At 41.2% G+C, this 23,766-nt stretch overlaps 2 protein-coding genes across 4 annotated transcripts in view; one reads left to right on the forward strand and one right to left on the reverse strand.

Annotated features, from left to right (window-relative positions):
- Positions 1–1,890: 1,890 nt before the first annotated feature.
- On the forward strand, positions 1,891–6,991 carry LOC120740433 (tubulin beta-4B chain). The gene is made up of 7 exons (XM_040042831.1): positions 1,891–2,083; positions 2,243–2,351; positions 4,440–4,550; positions 4,820–5,064; positions 5,146–5,468; positions 5,551–5,895; positions 5,977–6,991. The coding sequence occupies exons 1-7, from the start codon at positions 2,027–2,029 to the stop codon at positions 6,122–6,124; spliced, it is 1,338 nt and encodes a 445-aa protein (XP_039898765.1). The 5' UTR covers positions 1,891–2,026; the 3' UTR covers positions 6,125–6,991.
- Positions 6,992–12,455: 5,464 nt separating this feature from the next.
- Positions 12,456–23,766, reverse strand: part of LOC120740417 (zinc finger MYM-type protein 4-like) — a 28,304-nt gene continuing 16,993 nt past the window's right edge. For 2 of the 3 annotated variants that reach the window (XM_040042802.1, XM_040042800.1), the window contains exons 19-29: positions 19,184–19,299; positions 18,982–19,093; positions 18,644–18,895; positions 18,180–18,256; positions 17,617–17,749; positions 17,384–17,535; positions 17,174–17,288; positions 16,729–16,986; positions 16,523–16,634; positions 16,373–16,441; positions 12,456–16,049 (exon numbers count right to left, since the gene is read on the reverse strand). In XM_040042802.1, coding sequence (XP_039898736.1) covers positions 15,899–16,049; positions 16,373–16,441; positions 16,523–16,634; positions 16,729–16,986; positions 17,174–17,288; positions 17,384–17,535; positions 17,617–17,749; positions 18,180–18,256; positions 18,644–18,895; positions 18,982–19,093; positions 19,184–19,299 — 1,547 coding nt within the window. In that variant the 3' untranslated portion in view covers positions 12,456–15,898. The remainder of the gene's footprint in view (positions 16,050–16,372; positions 16,442–16,522; positions 16,635–16,728; positions 16,987–17,173; positions 17,289–17,383; positions 17,536–17,616; positions 17,750–18,179; positions 18,257–18,643; positions 18,896–18,981; positions 19,094–19,183; positions 19,300–23,766) is intronic. The other variant, XM_040042801.1, reaches the window with a different exon arrangement.

The raw sequence follows: 23,766 nt of genomic DNA on the forward strand, positions 1-23,766 counted from the left end.
TTGGGCTCGCCAAAGTAAAACATAATGCTGTTTGGGGATTTTTCAAATGTTAAAAAATTAAAATCCCATTTCTGTTGAAGCGTATTATACTCACTTAATTTTTTTTGTCTTGTGTAAACATATAATACATTTGGAAATAAGAAGGAAAAACTTCGGATTTTATTTTAATGTATTATTTTCTAATTTAAAACGTTAAAAGAGCCCCTGTTGACCTGAAAGCTCGAATTCATGACTGCGTTGGCAGCTTTGGCTATTAGTTCACAAATATAATCTCTCCTGCCCACGTGTACTTAATATAAAATAATCCAGTGGAAAATAATACTATTCAAACTGTACAGCACTGGCACAGATGGTTGGCAAGGGAGAGTTGATTTTTTCACTTCCTGTTACTAAATAATGTGGTAAATTATGGCTTCTCTGGCACTTCATTGAAATTGTTACAAAGCTATTTGACAAATCATAGGCAGACTATCAATGATAAGGCATTTAACATGTGGAGTACCTAGCTGTTTGGGGGAATTATTATTTTCAGGTCGTTTTTATGAGCTTTCATTTGTTTTAAAAACTGGCTCAGATTCTTATGTATACTGATGACTCAACAGTATATGGATCTGAAACCTCAACTGATCAATTAAGCTTATTAATGCTTAATGAGTGACTGAACGCTGTAAAAGATGCGTTTATAATATTCCTACTAAAAAAAGAGGAGGCAAAACTGTTATTATTATTAGTGTATTAGTTGCTTTTAAAATAAAATACGTATATTGATAATACTGTAAGTAAAATAGGTAAAGGTCTGTCAGTGATTAGAAGAAGTGTACAATTAATGACACCAGAGTTTATAAAGGAGGTTCTAAATGCATTAGTGTGATTATTGCTATGTAATCCATTCCAGTGCTTAGGCAAAAGAAATTTTAAAAAATGAAATAGGTTGGCACTTTTTACAGTTTATATTGCACATCCGATAACTAAAGAAACATATCTGTTAAAACCGTATTAGCAAAATCAGTATGAACTTGGCTGAAAATTGTTTGGATAGTGAAGACAGCTGACAGGCAGTCTGTAAAAAAAAGTATTTGCCCCTTTCCAGATTTTTAAGTTACCAGTTTTTTTCTTTTTGTATTTTCTTTTATTTTTTGCATATTTGTCACATTTAAATGTTTCAAATGCTTATCCTATTTTTAATATTAGAAAAAGCTAAAACTCAGTAAATACAAAATGCAGTTTTTAAATGATCAGTTTCACTGACTCGTCTGAAACTGAGTGAAAAAAGAGCCAAAGTCCAAATAAAATTTCCTCCAGAAAGCCTGGAAATGTAATGCTCAAGATGACTTTTAGAAACACACAAATGCCTGGCTCCTTGGAAGCAAAGTATAAAGAAATGAGGGATGACTCAACACCTTTCCACAGTACTGTCAAAAATAAAATTAGAAATGCTCCCACATCGTCATAAAACCTGGTATTTAAATTTGAATTACTTCCGATTGAATGACTGAATGCACATCGCACTGTAATTTTATATGTAAGCCAGAAGTTAGAAAGTGCTCTCGCTGACTCTAAAATATAACGACTATGTCACATGGTAACTACAAACGATCGCCTCCTTTGGCGTTAAGATTCAGTCTCCATATTAGGTTTCATGTCGTGAGCTCGTGTATCGGGTAGAAAATGAAGTTGATTCTGAAAAGTCTTTCCTGGGTTTGTTATTCAAACCTGAGTGACGCGCACGCAGAGCTTTTGCGCGTCTCCAAGAGACGCGTGGTGTGCTGAATGTGTGCGCCGTTCTCTCCGTGTTACCGAGGTAACGGACCTCCTGGGATCGCTATCCAATCAAAACCCGAAACCAAGGTGTTTGGGCCAATCCGATTCCCAGTCTGTTTTGTTTGACACTTAGTTCCTCCAATTGCTTTCTTGGTGTCTCTATAGCTGGCAACGCTCCTACCTTCTCAGGTTAGTCCGTTGTTGGTTGAGCGCTGGATCAGTGTCTACGCTTGGCTGTTCAGAAGTTTTTCATTTCGACCAAAAAATGAGGGAAATAGTTCATCTGCAGGCCGGCCAGTGCGGCAACCAGATCGGCGCGAAGGTGAGAGTGATAGTGGTTTTAAAGTTGAGTTTGAGTGTTTGAAGTTCGAGTACGCGGGCCGCTAAATTAAATTAGCGCCAGAGCTAATCATAGCGCAGCTGAGTTTGACTGAGCCGACTGATTTAATCGTTTTATTCCGTCCCTGTGTGTGTGTTCTAGTTCTGGGAGGTTATAAGTGACGAACATGGCATCGATCCCACCGGGACTTACCACGGAGACAGCGACCTACAGCTGGAGCGAATCAACGTGTACTACAACGAGGCTACAGGTTAACTTCACACTGCACAGTCTGATCTAATTTCTGGGTGAGCTGAGGTAATTCAATAGCCAGCAGAAACCTGGTTAATACAGCCACCGTCCAGTAGGGGGGGCATTAATCAACCCCCCCTTTCAGAGTCAGGGGGCTTTTTCTTGGCTCTCCTTCCTGGTTACCGTCACTCAGTTTCCAAGACAAAACAACAAAAACAAACCCTCGCCTAGCAATGGTGCCCACAAATTAGACTGTTCCCGCTTTAAGTCACACTTCGGACTGGGATAATATTATCACTAAGTTAAAGAGTCAAAGCATTAAGTATGTTCATGCAGTTTATGACAAAGTAAAGTTTTTATAGTTAAGTACAGTAAGTATGTGTATACTAGTTTCTGCAGTGGGTTTGCTCATGTCATAGTCTGGGTCATTCTACGGTGACGTCTGTCTCTACCCCACCCCCGGCCTTTGCAGAAACATTTTAGGGTTGCAGTTTGTTTCTGTGTTTAAAATAAACATGTTATTTAAACAGTTCCTGTGCTATCAGTTTGGCAGTGTTCGTTTTTAATCTGTCATAGAGTGGCCAGAGCACCACAGTCAGCTATAGCGGCTAAGCACTGTGATTTCACATAGTTCAGAAGTGAATGAATGAATAAATAAATAAATAAGTTATACAATAGACACAATACACACATAGAAATGTAAGATATGTAGAACAAATATAAAATGTATAAAGAAAGTAATGATCCTATGAAGTTGCCTCACCGGTGTTACTGTGGAAAAACTGCCTATTATGAGTTCACTTCCTATTACTAATTTCCTTAAGCTCTGTAAAGAATTCATCATACCACCTCCCAATTTTGTGAGCACAATATGACAACGTGGATTTTATGAAAGGGACTATTAAAAACAGCCATTACTTACTCAGTAACACCAGTGGCTCCTATGTTCAGAGGAACTTTTTGCATAAAATATTTGTATTTTATGCAAATGCTAAGTTTTTTTTATCATAATGAATCCTCTTTTTGTCTGGTATGGCTTAACTGAGTAGCATGATGATTAATACGTTACTGGTGTTACCGTATGGGGTTTATTATTTCTGTCACATCAAACTGATATGATAATAATTTCACATCAATTGAATTTTGTTACAAGTAAGAGTTAAGATATAAAGGATTACATCACTTCTCATTTTTAATTGTTCTTCAAATTATTTTTATTGTTATAGCAAATAAACAATTCCATGAATGGACAAATATTGGGTCACATTTTAACAAACAAAACTGATAATAATAATAATGATAATACTAAGAGATAATCCCCAGATCCATTATTATTGACATTCTTCTGTCTGAAGAGAATTGGGACCAAGTATTTAATTAAAGCGTTTTAAAGCAGTCCAAAGAAATGTTCACATACCTTCAGAAAACCTGGAAAATTTAAACCGCTTTTACCAAAGTTGCTCCTTTGGCAAACACCACTTACAAAAGAATTCAAGTAGATGTAGATAAAAAAAAAAAAAAAATTTTTAAATCATTAAACTGTCTTTTGATTTTTTTTTTAAAAATTCATAAATGAGCAAGTTCTATAATGTGGTTTAGGGTTAAATATTTTAAAATAAATCAATTTTAAGATCTTGCGCTATCTCAACATCAGACCTTTCTGTAGAAGGACCCCTCTGTTTCTTTTTACTTTTTTCTTTTTTTAAAAAGATTACACCAAAAGAAGCGTTTTCTGGGTTGAAGATTTGAGAAATTTAGATGGTTACTGGTAATTAAACATATCTGTCTTGATTTGAAAAAACAAATTAACAAATTGAAACTGAACATGTTTTGGTTTTTTTTTTAGTTTTTCTAAATCATAATATCTTCTGGTTGTTTTTGGTGTGATTTTCACCTCTTGTTAAAGTTTTTTTTCCTCTGTAGTTACCTGTGATAATTTGGGCTTTATTAGTTTTTGTATTTATTTGCACTTCGCGTAGTTTGCTGATGGAGCTCGGAGGATTATTAAGGATTTATAACTGATATTAAACAGGTGCCCTATCCCTAAACCAATTATATAATCTTGAAGTTAAAAGTGTGGCTTTTTTTGGTCATCTGTCTTCACCAGGTGGGAAGTATGTCCCTCGTGCGGTCCTGGTGGACTTGGAGCCGGGCACAATGGACTCTGTGAGGTCCGGCCCCTTCGGTCAGGTGTTCAGACCTGACAACTTTGTCTTTGGTGAGCCTTTGAAAGCTGAACATTCATTCATTCATCATCCTGGCTGTAGAAAAGTAAAATGGAAAGTATTTTGACCAAAGAAAAAAAAAATCTGTTTGTTTGTTTTAATTTGTCTGTATGTACTTATTTGTTTGTTCAAAAAAAACCAGTGGAATAGTACGTTTTCAAGTGATGTTTCATGTTTGGCTGCTCACTGTAAGTAAATTGTGTTTTAAATATGGAAATGGAGTCAGTGGTGTCAGATGCCTATATTTGCTTGTGACACACAGGTCAGAGCGGGGCAGGGAACAACTGGGCTAAAGGCCACTACACTGAGGGGGCGGAGCTGGTGGACTCAGTCCTGGATGTGGTGAGGAAGGAGGCAGAGAGCTGCGACTGCCTCCAGGGCTTCCAACTCACGCACTCCCTGGGCGGAGGTACGGGCTCCGGCATGGGCACGCTGCTCATCAGCAAGATCCGCGAGGAATACCCGGATCGCATCATGAACACTTTCAGCGTGGTTCCCTCCCCCAAGGTCCGTATTCGACATCCACATCATTCCAGATTAACTGTGTGGGGCCCTGCCCGCCCTTAATGGCGCCTTCTCCTTCTTCAGGTGTCCGACACGGTGGTGGAACCATACAACGCCACCCTCTCCGTCCACCAGCTGGTGGAGAACACGGACGAGACTTACTGCATCGATAACGAGGCCCTGTACGACATCTGCTTCCGCACGCTGAAGCTCACAACGCCCACCTACGGCGACCTTAACCATCTCGTCTCGGCCACGATGAGCGGCGTTACTACCTGCCTCCGCTTTCCAGGCCAGCTCAATGCAGACCTGAGAAAACTGGCCGTGAACATGGTGCCGTTTCCCAGGCTGCACTTCTTCATGCCGGGCTTCGCACCCCTGACCAGCCGTGGCAGCCAGCAGTACAGGTTAGAGCAGCCGAATGCTGTTAGCAATGCCTATTTCGAGTTTGAATTAAATCTCAACTAAAGTATCTGTTCATTTTCCTAGGGCGTTGACCGTTCCCGAGCTAACCCAGCAGATGTTCGACGCCAAGAACATGATGGCAGCATGCGACCCACGCCACGGGCGCTATCTCACAGTTGCTGCCATCTTCCGAGGCCGCATGTCCATGAAGGAGGTGGACGAGCAGATGCTGAACGTGCAGAACAAGAACAGCAGCTACTTCGTGGAGTGGATCCCCAACAACGTCAAGACGGCCGTCTGCGACATCCCGCCGCGCGGCCTCAAGATGGCTGCCACATTCATTGGCAACAGCACGGCCATCCAGGAGCTGTTCAAGCGCATCTCTGAGCAGTTCACCGCCATGTTCCGCCGCAAGGCCTTCCTTCACTGGTGAGAGACACCCCGGTCCGTTTGTAGCCTGAGTGCATGCCCTCATGCGACGTGTTAATCACCTCACCGCTTCTGTTTCAGGTACACGGGCGAGGGCATGGACGAGATGGAGTTCACGGAGGCCGAGAGCAACATGAACGACCTGGTGTCCGAGTACCAGCAGTACCAGGAGGCCACGGCCGAGGAGGAGGGAGAGTTCGAGGAGGAGGGTGAAGAGGACATGGCCTAAAAATCAGCACGGCTCTTCTTTTTCTCCCTTTTCTTCTTTCTATGCAACAGTTTCAGGTCAATGCGGTTCAGACGTCAAGAAGTTAAATAACTTTTTTCTTTTCTTTTTTTTTTTAAGAACAAAAGTTGTCATATAACACCAAGTTATTTAGAGCGTACAGGTGATCTCCACGCTTTTATGTGTTACATGTTGGTTTTTGTTCCCCATCTTTAAATATGAATGTTTTCAGCCTGTTCTTTCTTTTCTGGTTAGTATCACCTCATCATTGCGCTGTTTCTAAATGGATGGTGTTATTAAAGGGAGCCTGACGCTTATTACAGGAGGTGTGATCAAAAAAACTCCATTTAAAAAAGATGTAGCAGTAAATAGAACATTAAATGTCCTGTTTGTGTAGATCACTTACCCTTTGCACTGTTTGATGTCACCACAGATTTTGAACATGACCCAGCTCCAGCTTTAACATGTACTAATGAGAGAATGTAACACTGACTAATTCATGGCACTTTCTCGCGATTTTTAACACTTAATGTTTAATGTAGAATATAATTATTTTTGTTTTAAGTGAAATTAAATATTTAAGATTTATTCTAAATGAAAGAAAACACTGAGAGCGTCAGGAACTCATCACTCCCACCTAACTTTGTGTGCTTGTTCTGATTTTGTAGAAGAATTTAAATAAAGTTTGTCTTTTTTTTTTTTTTTTTTTTTGTAGAGGGGTTCAGTACAGCCATGATATTTTTACATTATCATGAGCCATCTTTCTGCTCATATCCCTTCTATCCTAGCGTGTGACATCCAAAACTTCCTCAATCTGAAATTGCGAATTCCCTGTTGGGGTTAATAAAGTTTGGTGCTACATATGGTGGATTACTTCTACTTTTGTCTTTTTGTCTACTTAAAAACAAATGAGTCAGATGTGCTCTTGGCATGATGAGTGCAGGTGTTTGTGCAGTAGTACAGTGGGGGTAAAGATGAGCCATATTTGACTTCACTTTTAGCAAAGAAAACATTTAATATTCCGAGTTTTTATACACACATGGCTGCTGACTAAATTCCCTTTTTTAAAAAGGAAAAAGCTAAGTTAAATTTAAGGTCCAATGTGAAATATGTGTGTATTTGATTCTGGCCTCTCTAATTACTGGTGGCTCGTTTTGAATCATAGAACTAAAAACAATGGATATATTTTACAGATGGATATATTTATGATTTAGCATTACCTTTCGCTAATTTTTAACAAATTTCATCATTTTCACAGAATGCTGGATAATTGTAGTTAAATGTTTATATCTGAATCACTGGTTAGTCTGATGTGGCCAAGTCTGCTCATCTCCTGCTGTCAAACTTAAGGGGTGGAGTGAGGAACAAAATGCAGACGGGGGAACAAAGTGGATGTAATTAAGAGGAGATGATAGCAGCAGTGAATGAGGAAAGAAGCAGAGAGCTTGGACATAACCAGAAAATGCAATGAGTTGAAAGCTCTCTATGTAACATCTTACCTAGCCTTTCCAAGGCAGAAACACCTTCCCGTCTGCTGTGCTCTGGGAGTTGGACACTCACACACATCCTGAGCTGCTATGTCAAGGCCCTTGGGGACGGTTGCTATGGGTCGCTCCCCAGCTGTGACAATAAACAGGCTCTGCTGTCCCCTTAGGAAACACGTAACATTTGTCAAAGTGGGAGAGCAACTGAAACTGCTGCAGGTCTACTTTCCATCATGAACACTGGCAGGTAATGGTAGACTTGAGCCAGGGACTTCAAAACAGCTTGCTCTGACAGCAATCTGGGAAGATTGTACAGAGCAGGCGTTTCAAGAGGAAGCTGGCCAAGTACCAGGGGCTTCTGGAAGATCGCAGGAGACAGAACAACTAGAAAACCCACAGATCAAAACACCTGGTGCAGCAGGTGTAACTTAAATGAGACATTTCATCCTGTCTGTGTAAATGTGGTCAGAAGTTTATATCATGAGTGTTTAACAACTGCAGATTTTTGCATCATCAGTTCAACCAACTGTACATAATTTGATGTTATCCCTGCCATGAACTGGAAACTGCTGGAACTCCTGCATCTCTGTCCACAGAGAAGCGAGTTTAAAATCTCCATTGATGGAGAGGATGCTGGAGAAAGGTTTTATGATCAGGCGAGACAGAGAGCTTTTTGGCCACTGTGCCAAGTGATATCTTTGGAGGCGTAAGTGAGGCTTTCAAATCTAAGAACACTGTGAACTGTCAGGCATGGTGGTGGTAGCATCATGCCAGTGGTACTGGTACATTACACAAAAGGTATGGAATAATGAAGGAGGATTACCTTGTAATTCTTCTGTTTCACTTTAAATCAACAGCTAGAAATAAAATCTTGTTTTACATCATGTATGTTTTATAACATGTATGCTGCACAATCGTTACAGAAATCTGTAAAATCCCCAAAATAACACAACATTCACGCTCATGACAAGTGGATGTAAACTTCAGACCACAGCTTTATATATGTCAGTCAGTTTTGGTGCAAAAGATTTCCCTGCAACATTCAGAGGTCTTTTTTTGTTCTAAACTACGGCTTGACCCATGTTTTTAGATGCATACTCAGATATTTTACATCAGGGGGAATTTTGCATTTGGCGATAACCTCTGGTTCAGATCTGTTCATGCAAAATAAAAGCTGCTTATGTGAAGTTTGTTTCCTCGTCCTGTCCGGACATGCCACAGATTTGATCTTTATCCACCTTCATCAGTATAATGGCTACTTTCCTTTAACCCTTGTCCAGCTGCACAGCCACACAGCTAACAATAGCATGTTTTTGTGTGTGTTTGAATAAAGCTCAGTGCAAACACTCATCCATGTCGGTATTTGACTTCATCTCTCAGTCTGCTTAACCTGCTATAATTATCATGGCCAGAATAATGCAGCATTGTGAAAAGTTTACAGGAAATTTTGCAGTGTGTCGGGTAAATTAGAGTAAATATAATGAAAGACTGAAGAGAACAAGACAAAATTCAGATTTGCAAACTGTTTCTTTTGAAAACTGGGGGAATCTAACTGCATTTGATCATGAGAAGATTTTACATCTAACTAATTCAAAGGGATTTATCAGAAGCCACTGGAGAGAACAAGATACCTGCCGATTGCAGATGAAGGGAAATAATCCTGAATATTTAAATGACAGATAACAAACAAATGTCATTATGATTGGACACTTCCTGGTCCTGTTTCTTTCCTTTACATGGAACTAAAAAAAGAAAATCAGCAGCATGCACATCATTTACAAAGTTCTCAGCTCTCAGTCCACAAACTGCTCCCCTTTTTTCCTCTGGTGTGCCTGTAGTTTCTGCTTTTTATTCATATATACACAGGAATGATCATGAATGCTTTCAAACCTATACAGTGGGGCAAAAAAGTATTTAGTCAGCCACCGATTGTGCAAGTTCCCCCACCTAAAATGATGACAGAGGTCAGTAATTTGCACCAGAGGTACACTTCAACTGTGAGAGACAGAATGTGGAAAAAAAAAAATCCATGAATCCACATGGTAGGATTTGTAGAGAATTTATTCGTAAATCAGGGTGGAAAATAAGTATTTGGTCAATAACAAAAATACAACTCAATACTTTGTAACATAACCTTTGTTGGCAATAACAGAGGTCAAACGTTTACTATAGGTCTTTACCAGGTTTGCACACACAGTAGCTGGTATTTTGGCCCATTCCTCCATGCAGATCTTCTCGAGAGCAGTGATGTTTTGGGGCTGTCGCTGAGCAACACGGACTTTAAACTCCCGCCACAGATTTTCTATGGGGTTGAGGTCTGGACTGGCTAGGCCACTCCAGGACTTTCAAATGCTTCTTACGGAGCCACTCCTTTGTTGCCCGGGCGGTGTGTTTTGGATCATTGTCATGTTGGAAGACCCAGCCTCGTTTCATCTTCAAAGTTCTCACTGATGGAAGGAGGTTTTGGCTCAAAATCTCACGATACATGGCCCCATTCATTCTGTCCTTAACACGGATCAGTCGTCCTGTCCCCTTGGCAGAAAAACAGCCCCATAGCATGATGTTTCCACCCCCATGCTTCACAGTAGGTATGGTGTTCTTGGGATGCAACTCAGTATTCTTCTTCCTCCAAACACGACGAGTTGAGTTTATACCAAAAAGTTCTACTTTGGTTTCATCTGACCACATGACATTCTCCCAATCCTCTGCTGTATCATCCATGTGCTCTCTGGCAAACTTCAGACGGGCCTGGACATGCACTGGCTTCAGCAGCGGAACACGTCTGGCACTGCGGGATGTGATTCCCTGCCGTTGTAGTGTGTTACTGATGGTGACCTTTGTTACTTTGGTCCCAGCTCTCTGCAGGTCATTCACCAGGTCCCCCCGTGTGGTTCTGGGATCTTTGCTCACCGTTCTCATGATCATTTTGACCCCACGGGATGAGATCTTGCGTGGAGCCCCAGATCGAGGGGGATTATCAGTGGTCTTGTATGTCTTCCATTTTCTGATGATTGCTCCCACAGTTGATTTTTTCACACCAAGCTGCTTGCCTATTGTAGATTCACTCTTCCCAGTCTGGTGCAGGTCTACAATACTTTTCCTGGTGTCCTTCGAAAGCTCTTTGGTCTTGGCCATGGCGGAGTTTGGAGTCTGACTGTTTGAGGCTGTGGACAGGTGTCTTTTATACAGATGATGAGTTCAAACAGGTGCCATTCATACAGGTAATGAGTGGGGGACAGAAAAGCTTCTTAGGGAAGACGTTACAGGTCTGTGAGGGCCAGAGATTTTCCTTGTTTGAGGTGACCAAATACTTATTTTCCACCCTAATTTACGAATAAATTCTTTACAAATCCTACCATGTGAATTCATGGATTTTTTTTTCACATTCTGTCTCTCACAGTTGAAGTGTACCTCTGGTGCAAATTACTGACCTCTGTCATCATTTTAAGTGGGGGAACTTGCACAATCGGTGGCTGACTAAATACTTTTTTGCCCCACTGTATAAGATGATATAAAGATAAGTTAGAGCATTGTTTTTGAAGTCAAAGTAAAGCTGACTGTTTGTTATCTAATGCACTGAGTTTATTTGATCTTTTTTCCTCTCGTCTGTTTTTTTTTTTAAATCCAGTTTTGGGATTTATCAGCCGTTAAGGTGTCTGCCTCCTCTTGAATAGCAGGAATGCCTGTTTTCCAGAAGTCATGAAACCGCGACTCCATTATGCAGCTGACCCATGACACAAGGATTTAGTAAACATTAATCGACCTTCTGTGCCTTACCTTATTTCCTGCCGTGTGTATACCAAACAAACTTGAAGCAGCTGTTTCACATACAGACACTACTAGTCGTGCCTGTTTTGTTTTTCCATATAAACCACACTGATAAGCCACATATGTACGCTCACCACTCACTTTCTAGTACTTGCTTGGACACTGTTTTGCCAGGGCCACCTTAATTATTTGCGACATAGATTCAACAACGTGCTTTTTGGTCCATGTTGGCACAACAGTGTCACACAGTTGCTGCAGACTTGTCAGCTGCTCGTCCATGATGGGAATCTCCTGTTCCACCACATTCCAAAGTTTCTCTATTAGATTGAGATCTGGTGACTGTGGATGAAATTTGAGTACAGTGAACTCATTGTCATGTTGAATGAACCAGTTTGAGATGAGTTGAGCTTGAGTTTTCCCACCGGGTGCAGCTATCAGAAGATGTGTACACTGTGGTCATAAAGGGATGGTCATGTTCAGCAGCAATACTCGGGTAGGGTGTGGCGTTTGAATGATGCTCAGCTGATACACAGCGTGCCAAGAAAATAGCATTACACCAGGCAGGATGGATCCATGCTTTCATGTTGTTCACATCAAACTCTGACCCTACTGTCTGAATCCGTCCATCCATCCATCCAGCAGAAATCAAGACCCATCAGCTCCGGTAACATTTTTCTAATTTCCTAGAGTCCAATTTTGGTGAGGTCATGTGAAGTCTCACCTCAGCTTATATTTCTTAGCTGACAAGAGCACTGTAGCGTGGTCTTCTGCTGCTGTAGCTCATCTGCTTCAAGGTTGACGTGTTTTGTGCATCAGAGATTCTTCTGCATACTTAAGTTGAGTCGAGTTACTCCTCTGACCTCTGGCATCAACAAGAGATTTTCACCCAGAGAACCGCCTCTCACTGGGTATTTTCTCTTATACAGACCATAAAACCATGGAGACTGTAGAGCCAACACGTCCCAGCAGATCAGCTGTTTCTAAAATACTTAAATAAAAATAAAAATACTTGCATCCACCTGGGACCAACACCCAAGTCACATGTCCAAAGTCACTTAAAGAAATAAGAATAAGTAAGAAACATGATGGATTTTGTTTTATTTGTTGTCATTTTTTAAATACTTAATGGCAGTTCAGCATTTTGTGCATGACATAAAACATCACACCATCTTTGGGCCTCTTCTCACTGAAAAATCATGAGGAAAGAAAAAGAAATAAAAAAAAGGAGGTTTCAGACAGCAGCTGTAATATTGAGACAGTAATATTTCATTTACACCAGCAATGGTGACAGTTATGCTGTGTGTGTGTTAATTCACCATCAGTAAACACTGTAAGTGCTGGAAAATGTCAGCGAGTGGCTAGTTTACACCGCAACATCCATCCATCCATTAACAAAAAGAACATGAGTAACAACGAAGGCTGTACGAACGCAACTGCTCCCCGACGTCCACAACGAGAACGAACAAATTCATATTTTCATTAGGTCAACAGAGCAACACACCCCAGTTTATCCCAGAGGTTTTCCCTAAGTTCCTGCTCAAACAGCAGAACTGTGAACTGCTCATGAAAGGAAGAAGCAAAATACAATCAAAACAATTGGGTTTAGGCCTAATAACGTCCAGCATGTGGGGACACGCCTGGGTGTGGCAACAAAGATAAAACAACCACAGAGTTCATTCCTCATCAAAAGTCTCTCACAGAAAACCGGAATGACTCCAAACAAAGAAAAGCACACATAGAGTTTAAAATACAGAAAACCTCTGGTTTAGGAGTTAGTAAGAGTACTTTTGATTTGTCTGCTGCTCTTCTAAAATCTGCCAACTCCTTAAGTTGGGAACCAGCTGGTGGGAGTGAAAAACAAGAAGGACAGAGGGGATAAAGTGGAGAGGAAAGAAAGGAGACAAGGGAAAGTCAGCCTCGGGGTTTGAGAATTTAGCCGATTATATACTCGTAGTGAGCCGTTCACTACAAGAAGGAGACAGAAAATATCAACGGATTCTCCTACAGCACGGAAAATGGAAAGTTCATAGCAGTGAAATAAGGCCACATGGGACATATATATGAATAAATAAAGAAATGGGGGAACTATATCATATCTGATAATTCATTAAAAAAAGAAGAAAAGATGAGAGGCACTGTGCATTTTTTGCTGTTAACAGAAGGATTACACTGATCAATATTAAAGGGGACCTATTGTGCTCTTATAGGGTTTTACAGTAGCGGGTTATTATTTTAACGATGGCCAGTCTGTGTGTGCAAGATTACGAACCCAGTGAGAGCAGAAAGCTCTGACACAAGCTTCCGGCTGTGAAAACAGAAACTCCGCCCACTTTCTCTTTACAAGGAGCTGCCAATGAGAAGATAGCTGGGCTAAAGGGGGAGGGGCTACTTGAGCAAGACAGAGATGGCTTATTTCAACCTGATATCACGGTCCACCATTTCTCGCTTTTCCTCTCCAAAAAATGAAATGTACACGCATGCAGAAGTTGCAGTAACAGCAGAGGGAGATATTTTATTTCAACCAACATGAAAATAATCATGAGAAAGTTTTTAAACAGACATTATTAACACATTTACATGTATATACATATTAGCCCCCGAGCTAAATCGATTCTAAAGATTAAGGATCCTGGTATGTACTTCATACTTTTCTTGCTCACTACCGACGTTGTGGATTTAAATACATTATCTCCCCCTGCTGGTAATGCAACTTCTGCAGGTGTGTCCATTTCACATTTTGGAGAGGCAAAGCGAGAAATGATCAAGGTGGTCCAGCGTCTCTATTACATGTTTTGCTTTGAAACTGGGTTGCTTACTTTGAACCACGAATCATGCAAAGCTATTTTAGTAAAGGAGCAGAATAGGTTCACTTTAAAGTTTTAATCAGATCTCAACCATTAAGAGTCATCCACATCCAAAGTGATGGGTATGATGCGGGATTTACACTCGACATGTAATGCAGTTTAACGGATTAAAATACAAGGTGTGAGTAGAAGGTCTGTCCATAAAATATATTAAAAAAACCACACCTGACATTTGGCCCATCTGCCCTTCAAAGTTTGAATTTTGGCTTTTCTTGGATCTCTCCCTGGAAGTCCCGTTATTAGCTTTGGGAGACCTCGAAACTTTTGTGTCAAAATGAGTTGTTGAGGAGAGCTCGGTGTTCAGGTACAGCCAATTTTCAGCTGAAAACTGAACGCATCAGGTCAGGAGCGAGTTGGACTTTTTAAGGCAGAGATATTCACTGTGAACTGCGAATAGTTCACACGGCTGCTGTAGACTTGTGGAGGTGTTTGCAATGGGCCTAAATTTCATTTATTTTCTCTAAATTTTGCTATTTTTAGTATAGCACATTTAGTACATTTCACAATTTCTTCTGGAAATTTTTCCATTTTTGGGACATTAGGGGCTGAAATAATGCATAAAATTAAATTTTAATCCTAATAATCACCTTTCTGTGAGTATTTGGGATGTCAAGGTAACACCTCCTAGGTGAGGTGCGCCAGGCATGTCCTATTGGGACGAGGCTGTGGGATGGACCCAGAACACGCCCCAACTCCAGTTAAGCTGGAGGAAGTGGCTGGAGAGAGGGAGGTCTGGGTTTCTCTGCTTAGGCTGTTCCCGCCACAACCCGGCCCTGGATAAGAAGAAGAACGACAGATGGCACTACAACCAGCTGCTTTGAATACGGCGAGTATGTTTTTTTTGTCTAGCAGCAGGTGTAAATAATTATTTTAGGGATTTAGCATGTGCACCTCCAACCAGTTTCTGTACAAATGGATAAACACTTTCCAGGTGGACTGAGACCATCTTTTTGCTGTAGATCTGTATCAGATGTGGTAAAAATATACCTCATAACGAGAAGAAACAGTTGCAGAAACTTCTGGATAAATCTGAAAGCGAGTGGCATCATTCACCAGTCACGCCAGCACAAGCTTTGCTCAGCATCCGCCCTTGTCGTCACACCCAGCGCTCTGTGACTTCATCATCTTCCTCAAAATTAAGTTGTAGGGTCACTGAGGGACAGAACGGGGCTTCCAGGGAATGATCTGGAAAAAGCAGCCCCTTTAACTGAGGGGCAGCAGTGCACAAACACACAACAGTATCTGCTCAAAATGCTGTTATCGATCATGTGACGTGTTGCCAGAAAGGCAACCTTCTGCGTCGGGTTCACTATTCTCCACAAAAAGGGTTGAAGCAAAAAAAGGTGACACTAATAAGACAACTCAGATGGGCGTCACCTTTCACCAGTCTGTATCTGAAATAAAAAGCACATCTGACGTCCCGGGCACTGAAAGCTGTGTGAGAGATTCTCTTTGTCCTGCCTAATAACATCAGATGTTTGTAAACTCGTTGTGCGTTTCTGTGACTGCTGCTGAGGTAACAAACCCGAAGCGTCCGTTCATCGCGTCTCTGTTCGCTCCGTTTCCCTGTCAGCCTCCGTCCGATGTGACCGATGAGCACAGTTTTAATTCAGGGAACAGGTCCCAGAGGGGACTCTGAGCGGGATGAACGCCGCTTGGCATCACTGTAATCCGCCACATTCGGCAGGCGCAGACGAGGATGCGAGAACCACTGCTTCCTCTTCCTGCTGAACCTCTCTGACAGCCAAGATGCGAGTGAGCATGCTCTGTAGAGTGGCGGCATCCAATGGCTGAGAAGTGTACCAGTGGGGACTGTTGAGGTTAAAATGGAAATGATAAAAAACATTATTTTCACTTTACAGTGTCAACATAAAGTCTTTTCTGTTTTCTGATCTTTGTGAAATTTTATGGACAGAAAATTTCGCATTTTTCACCTCAAAAAAATTATGGGAAATGACAAGGAAATTCTGTGTCGTTAGCTTGTGTTGATCACACAGCATTGAAATGCTTGCTGAAGTGTTACTTTTGTAGAAAATACAGAAACAAAAATAACAAGACACCCATAACCAATTCAAGAAGCAACGCCTACACGTATGGTTTCACAGCTAAGCTCGGGGTAATAACGACGCTCTGACCTGTGTGTGTGGACGTTCTGTTCGGGCTGCAGGTAAAACATGTTGGTCTTTTTCTTCACAGACTCTGGGCTGTGGTGCACAAAGAAAGTAATGCGCTCAGTTTTCATTCCTGCAGCAGTGATTGCAAGTTTGTCTGTGTGTGAGTCTCACCATCTGGAGAGGTAGAACTCATAGAGTCGGACAGGACAGTGCAGAGGGTTGGTGACGTTCTCCATCATCTCCAGGTCCCCCTCGTTCTCCGTCTGCCTTTTTCTGAGTCGTTCTGGACATAACGGGACACAAAAACCCAGCTGATCTCTACTTCTGTGCATACTTTAGTTAAAGTCATTCACATGATTTCAGTCAACGACGCCCACCTGTCTCTTCAGAGCTGGGCGCACTGGCACTGCTTCTCTGGAATTGGAGGTAGTAGACTTTGCCGGCTCGGCTGCAGGGTTTAGAGTGGCGGGTGAAGTTGGAAAAAGACAGGCGCTGGTGCTTCTCCACGGTGTTGAAGTGGAAGTATTTGGTGCAGAAGAAGAGCAGCGTGTTGAGCAACACTATGGGTGAATAGGCGCCCAGCTGCTTACACTCCCACAGGTAGGACTCCTCGACACGGGAGGAAACAACGCCACCTGGAGGAAGAGAGATGTCTGGATCTTTTTGTTTGCTGGTTGGTGCTTAAAGCAAGATAAACATACTGTAAATATGTATCAAGATAATACCCTAGAGTGAATTAATTCTTATTTTTGCTACAATGCTATGTCTATTAAAGAAAATAGATTAGGAATAATTGAATAAAATCTATTTTATTCATCGTACCACTAGGTAGTAGTTTTGGTTTCCAGAGTTGAAGCATCCCAGAGATCTCGGAGGCAAACTGATTGTACAGCTGGTCGGTGAAGATGTTCTCTATGCGACCCATCATAAACAGATGCTGTCCAAACAGAGAGGGTGGGGGACAGAGAGGGTTGTTTTAGGAGAAAAATAAAGAAACATGATGGAAACCAGTTGTGCAGTTTTTGTGGGCACCTGTTGTATCCCCAGACAGAGGTAGAAGATGCTGTCCGGGCTGTAGGGCGCTCCGTTGGGCCGTCGCACTTCTTTGATGAAGCAAGACAGACCGAAGCTCAGCTCAGCGGAGTTGCAGTCAAGGACGTCTTCTTTCACTTCAACTGGATCGGCTGTTACGGGGAGAATGAAGGTAAAGCGCAGGCAGTGCAGATTAAACAGAAAATTAATCAAGAACGAGGAAAAAAACTCACATTTTTGTGGCTGCTTGTTGCGTTGCTGGACCCAACTTCTCCAGGCTTTAACCCCATACAGGTGGTTCAGTTTGGAGGTGGCGGAAAGTGCCATGGTTGTGCCACGCTCCAGAGAACCAGTCCTCCTCCGACCCTGGATAGTTGATGGGAAAAAAGCTTTTTATGGCCAAATTAGGTGCATTTTAAACATCATAACAACATAACATGGAAGTACAGGGAAGCATTCTTTGTTTTGAGTCCTGGTTTTTGGATCAGTAGGAGTTTTCAGCAACATAATCAGACAGGGTATGGGGAAATAAACCCCGCCCCCATCCTGATGGGTTCTCTGCCCAGTGCCTCCACATTTAAAACAATTCCCTAAGCACCCTTGACTGGCAATAGTGGAAATAGAAGCGTGGAAGATTTGTTATGCTCTTACAGTATAATTCAAAACATACATGATTAAACATAGCTTAGGTGATTTTTTTGTTGTCTTTTAAAATATACAAGTAATAAAATAAGCTGGCAAATTCCAAAGTCCATCATAGGGGGAAAAAAGAGACTCGTGATCAATTATGTCGTACCCGTTTCCGGCCGGACGAGCCCTCTCTGGGTCTCTTCACTCCTCGCTGTGGAGCACATGACTTCTGATCCAACGACTCTGCAAAAACAAACATTTCCAATTATCCTGCTTCTGTTGTTAGTGGATGATTTTCATCTTTCTTCTGTATTAATTCTATTCTTTTATTAATATCTATTAATCATCCACAATTTCTAGTGGCTTAATGTTCACCTAACAAGCACAGGATTCCTGGTTTGAGTCTGGAAGGAGAAGCAGCTTAAAAAACATAAGAAAAAACCCTCCAAAATCAAACTTATGGAGCTATCATACTGAGAATTTCTGTTTTTATTTTTTTTGCTGTGCTTTTTATATTTTATCTTGTCTGTCTGGATTTCTTCTTGAACTTAGAATATACTGCTAAAGCAAATCTGAATCAAGTATATGTTATGCTTTCTTCAGCTGACTATCAGTGATGTCACATCTCACTAGAAGGGAAGTCATTTTCCAAGTCCATCATCGGGGAGGTTGGTGGTTGATCGTCGGCACAGCTGGCAGGAGGGTCGGTTGTCATTTGGCTCGTCTCTGGCTCTGGATCAGCTGCCTCTGGATTCTTCTCTGAAGTCTGAGTAAGTGGTAGGTCAGCTCGGTCTTCTTCTTCCCTCAGAGTTTCCCCGTGATGAGGGATTGTGGGAGCGACCACTTCAGACTTCATGTCTCCACTCTCAGAGGTGTTCTGGTCTAGAGCAGTCACATACAAACCCAGAGGATCATGAAAACACTGCTGGAAGTGTTACATCTATTAAACCCAGGATCAGAACGCTCACCTGCACCGGACTCATCTCTCTGCTTTTCTTCCTCCACCAAAGAAGCCTCTGACTGGACAGCTGCATCTTTCGTGTCCTTGTTCAGTGGTGGAACCATCATGGGTACTGGAACCTTAAAGAAAAAACATGGAAAGAAGTGTTTGATTTACTGAAACGATTATTTAAACCTTATAGATTGTGAATATAAAGTAAGAGGACCTACAGGAATGGGCATAGGCAGTGGAACAGGTGTGTGCTGGGAATACATGTTCATAGGCACTGGAATGAAGACCGGCACTGGGACTGGAACCATTAACACCTTCACATTCTCCTCTCCTGCTGCCAGAGGAGGATGAAAGGGAGAAAAAGAAAGAGTTAATCCTGTTTTTATGTGAAGAAAATGATTTGAAGAAGAGGAAAATTAAAGGTGAGACAGAGGAGTGGGTCACTGTGACATCACAGGTCAATTAAACAAACTTTACAAGAGACCAAAAAGTGACAGTTTGGGGTTAGCCAAGAGGAATAAAAGTGGACCTCTTAATACTTCCCAGCTCCACATTTTTATTCCTGCACTCTACTCGAGTAGTTTTCCCATGATTCAGGGTTTGTAATAATCATTTTTAATCTTAGTCGGGGCCTCATCTTAACCAGCTGTTTGTGCTCCTGTCTGATGAAATTGATAAAAAAAAGCTACCATTAATTTTTACTGTTTCCCCATACGATACTCATTGCACAACTAATAAAAATTAATCCTCTGAGATTACTGAGCTTACAGTCACAGTCAGACTCTAAGGAGCAGCTGTTATTAATTCACTCCAGAAAGGGATCAGAAGTAGGTGTATGTGTGCAAAAAGGTGGCATTTATTAATAAAAACATGTGAATGAAATAAAAGGAAATCCTGCTGGTGCCAACATTACTAGCTCCTCTGGACCTAACCAAACTGTCTTTGCTACTAGCTGATCATTAGGATTATAGGTGACCCACAGAAACCAACAGCAAAAACCACCCAACTGACGGAGTCGGCTACAAAAATAACAGAGAAAATCTGGGATGTGGACACAGGGAAAAGCGGAAAGAGAGATTCCTTTCACAGTCTTATGGTAAAAGGTAAAATGCTACCAATGTGACACCAAAAGATCTGCTGTTTGCAGAGTCTTCTGATTTATTGGAACAGCAGTTTTTTGATTTTTCTGATAAACGCAATAACAAACACGTGGCCAGCAGATGTCGCCACTGAGATGTGACTAACTTTTCTGATGGAGTGTCAGGTCACTCCATCAGAAAAATTTGATTTCTCATCACTGCTCCTGCATTTTTGAACCATCAGGGATGGCAAATAAAGCCAGCTGCCTCATGTCAGGACTCAGCTGACATGCATTTATCATCAGACTGAAAAAAATCCCAGACAGCAATAAACCTTCACATAATCACAATAAATGTAAGACTTTAAAACCTTTCTTAATATCACTTCAATGATTAAATTGATTTGGAAATAAACATCAAATGTTGATGTCAGTTCAAAATGATCATTCTTTTGGTTTCATTTCAGAAAAATGTCCAAATGTTTTTATTTTTATTAAGAAAATAAGACCATCGTGAAGTCCCACCGCTTATTAAAAAAACCTCTGGCGTGCATGGTTTGCTTCACTGACATTTATCATTATTTTGGCATCCTCACATATATGCAGACTGTACTTTTTAGATGTTTAAGATGCATATTTTATCAAGACACTGTTACTGTTGATTGTTTTATACCTGAAAAACAGCCGAGAGGACCCAAATGTGCCGAAAGGACGAAAACAAGAGACCTGTAAGTCACCTGCAGCCACCTCATTAGGTGGAGAGGAGTCTAGGTATTTCACCTGAGTCAAATATCAGATGCTTTGTGGCATTTGGGCCACAAAACACCTCCTGTAACACATGTCGATCCCAGCAGAAGACTTTGGGCTCTTAAAACTATTAACTGCCTTAACTGAGCCACAATGTTAAGAGTCTGAGCTCCATCCTGATCATTTTGTCAGCATTTGTTGGCAAGAGGCCGAGGTGAGGGTCAAATATGTCTGTCATCTTAAATTTGTACATGTCAATAAAAAAAAATAAAAAGAAGTAATAAACCATCACAACTGGGCTTTTTTTTTTTTTTCGCAAATATAATTTATTTGCAGTCCTTGCTTTCAACCAAAACTTTCAAAAAACAGAGAAAATGAGGAGGAAATGAAACATGCAGATGCACATACAGCAAAGTGGAATAAATATTAAAAATAAAACAGTGTACAATGGGTCATTAAATAAAGTTCAGTAATGTTACACACAGCTGGAATCAGTTCGACTTCAACTCAAGTCAGAATTGAAACCAAACTTGGTTCGCGAGACTGCATCAGTAGTGAGGTAATTTTCATGAATCACACATTCATATCAAACAAAGTGTAACAGGATATAAAGTTAGACTGACATCAAATAAACGAATGAATGAGGTTTGCCAGACTCGAGACCGGTCAGACATTGAAGTGAGCGCAAGTTTTACCCTCAAAGATGAACGCCTACCTGAGGTTTCAGTTGGGGATTTACCAACCTTCAACTGCTCACATACTCCAGCTGGATTTTAATAGATTTCCTCACCTGTAAAAGGGGGATCTGTTGTTTTTATAATTCAAGTATTTAATGCCAATGCTTTAAAGCAGATGGTTGTAGATTTTTACTCCGGGACTCTACCAAAGTAGCTTTGCATGATTCACAGTTGAAACTAATCCCCATTTATCTTTTACTTGGCCTGGCTGCAGCCCCTCGCTCTAGCATCCCTCAGAATGTAGCCGCTTTAGCCCCTCCCCCTCCCCTCTGATCTTAACAACAGATGGGTGGGGTCTGTACAGAGCTGAGAGTTACAAAAAAAAAAAAAAAAAAAAAAAAAAAGCCTGAAACTTAATGTTTCTTAAGAGCAGTCTGAAGCCGGATGTTTTACTTGCAAATAAACTGAAGTCACGGGCTGTTTTAATTGTGAGCATCCACAGTTGTTACAGTATATATAGAAAAGGGTAATAGGTCCTCTTTAATGCAGTCACCATCCTACACAATAAAACCACATGCCTCCAAATGGGGTATCATCTTCATGAGAAGCTTATTGAGAAGCTAGAAGAGTTTAAAAAAAAAAAAAAAGACCTTTCAGCTTATAAAGAAGAAAAAAAACTCTCACATCACAGGAAATGGAGGAATAGTAGTATGGATGAGGGGCCATCATGAATAATAATTAAAAAGGATGAAATTAAAATTAATAACAGGTTTTAATTATTTGACACAATTCTTCTTCTTTCTTTTTTTTTTTTTTTTTTAAACGAGTAAGGTCAGTGACTTGTCTTTTGTTGATCTCTTGCAAACACCCACCATACAAACTAAATACTCATAGCGGAAAGAAAATACTCAGCCATGTGATTAGGTCATAAATATTGCTGTCTTTACTTCATATAAAAATACACAGAAAGCCCCTTTAAGTGCATCGTTTCTTTGTAGTGCCAGATTACAAGTATGAATTCACAAAAGTACTGAAATGAGGTTTTTTTGCCTTTGTTCTTAAGGCTCTGGAGGTAATCATAAACAACAAAACAATATATATATGAAGTAGTGTGGAAACATCAGTTAAACCCTGTAGTTTTCAATCTGTGTCCGAGCTCGGGGGGGAAAGGGGAGGAGGCGGAGGAAGAGGAGGAGAGCGTCTCACGTTGGCAGATCAGGAGGCTGTGGAGAGAAAAACTCGGGTGACACACTCGACCCTCTCAAGAAGTCAGCTGGAAAATGCAAATTCATTTCAACAAATCGCGCAAGCACAACATTAACAGGTTTAAAAAACAAACATACAAAAAGGGCTGTAAGTTGTTGTAAGACTCACAAACATTCACACATGCTGAATGCACAAGCTTTATTCTTTACATGTTATAAAGCAGAAGGGAATTTGTGTATGCTCGGAAAACTCACCTTCAGTTTCCAGTTCGGGAATCACTTTGTAGATCAGTCGGGTGTGATAGAGCTCGAAACAGGGCACGGGGCAGAGGCTGGGCTCTCCTGAACACGTCTTACAGTAATACGACGTCTGCCTGCCCGACAGCTCGCTCCTGCTCTCACAATCTGTCTTTTCAAGCTGCTCCTCCTCCTCCTCCTCGTCTTCTTCTTTTTTCTCCGTCTCCTCATCCTCTGCCCTCTTCTGCTTCTTCTCCGCTCCCTCTTCTTCCTCCACCCTCTTCCTCTTATGCTGTCTGCAAACCTTGCAGTCTGAGTAAGTCTCTCTCTTGCCCAGGAAATGGCGCCCGGTTAGACGCGCTGGCAAGCCATCACACGGTTGCGTTTCTTCCTGACATTTTGGGCACGGTTGCAGTGGCGTGGAAGCTTGAGCTGACGGTTGGTCAGACTGCGAGGAGCTATCTAGCAGAGCTGGTGCAATTGTTAAAAACAGCTAATTGTGAGCAAAGATTGAAGAACAAAAAAATATCAAAAAAGAAACACCAGCTGTGGACTGCGGGAACGCTGCTGCTGAGCATAGGATTCATTTTTATTTTAGGTGCATGGTGTTTAGATGGAGCAGTGACTGATACACATAAAATGCCAAATCTTAGTGAATGATGGCACAAATGGTAGCAAGTCTATCAGAATATTAGCCCACTGAGCTAAACTTTAAATAAATCTAAATAAATTAAAAACAAAGAGGAAACTATAATAGTTTTAGTCTGTCTGATGATGCTTCAGGGAAAGTGTTTGTTGAGACTTGTCTCAATGTCTACAACACTTTCAGTTCAGTGTTTTTATTATAATGTCTGTGC

This window comes from Simochromis diagramma, unplaced genomic scaffold (assembly GCF_900408965.1).
Source record: "Simochromis diagramma unplaced genomic scaffold, fSimDia1.1 OVJJ01000304.1, whole genome shotgun sequence".
Taxonomy (NCBI): Eukaryota; Metazoa; Chordata; class Actinopteri; order Cichliformes; family Cichlidae; genus Simochromis; species Simochromis diagramma.

What these genes read in the sequence shown, in the direction of transcription:
- LOC120740433 (XM_040042831.1), top strand. Translation starts at nt 2,027, where the DNA reads ATGAGGGAAATAGTTCATCTGCAGGCCGGCCAGTGCGGCAACCAGATC. An exon ending in ACCTGACAACTTTGTCTTTG is followed by an intron (nt 4,551 to 4,819) that starts GTGAGCCTTTGA and finishes TGTGACACACAG; the next exon opens with GTCAGAGCGGGGCAGGGAAC. An exon ending in CGTGGCAGCCAGCAGTACAG is followed by an intron (nt 5,469 to 5,550) that starts GTTAGAGCAGCC and finishes TCATTTTCCTAG; the next exon opens with GGCGTTGACCGTTCCCGAGC.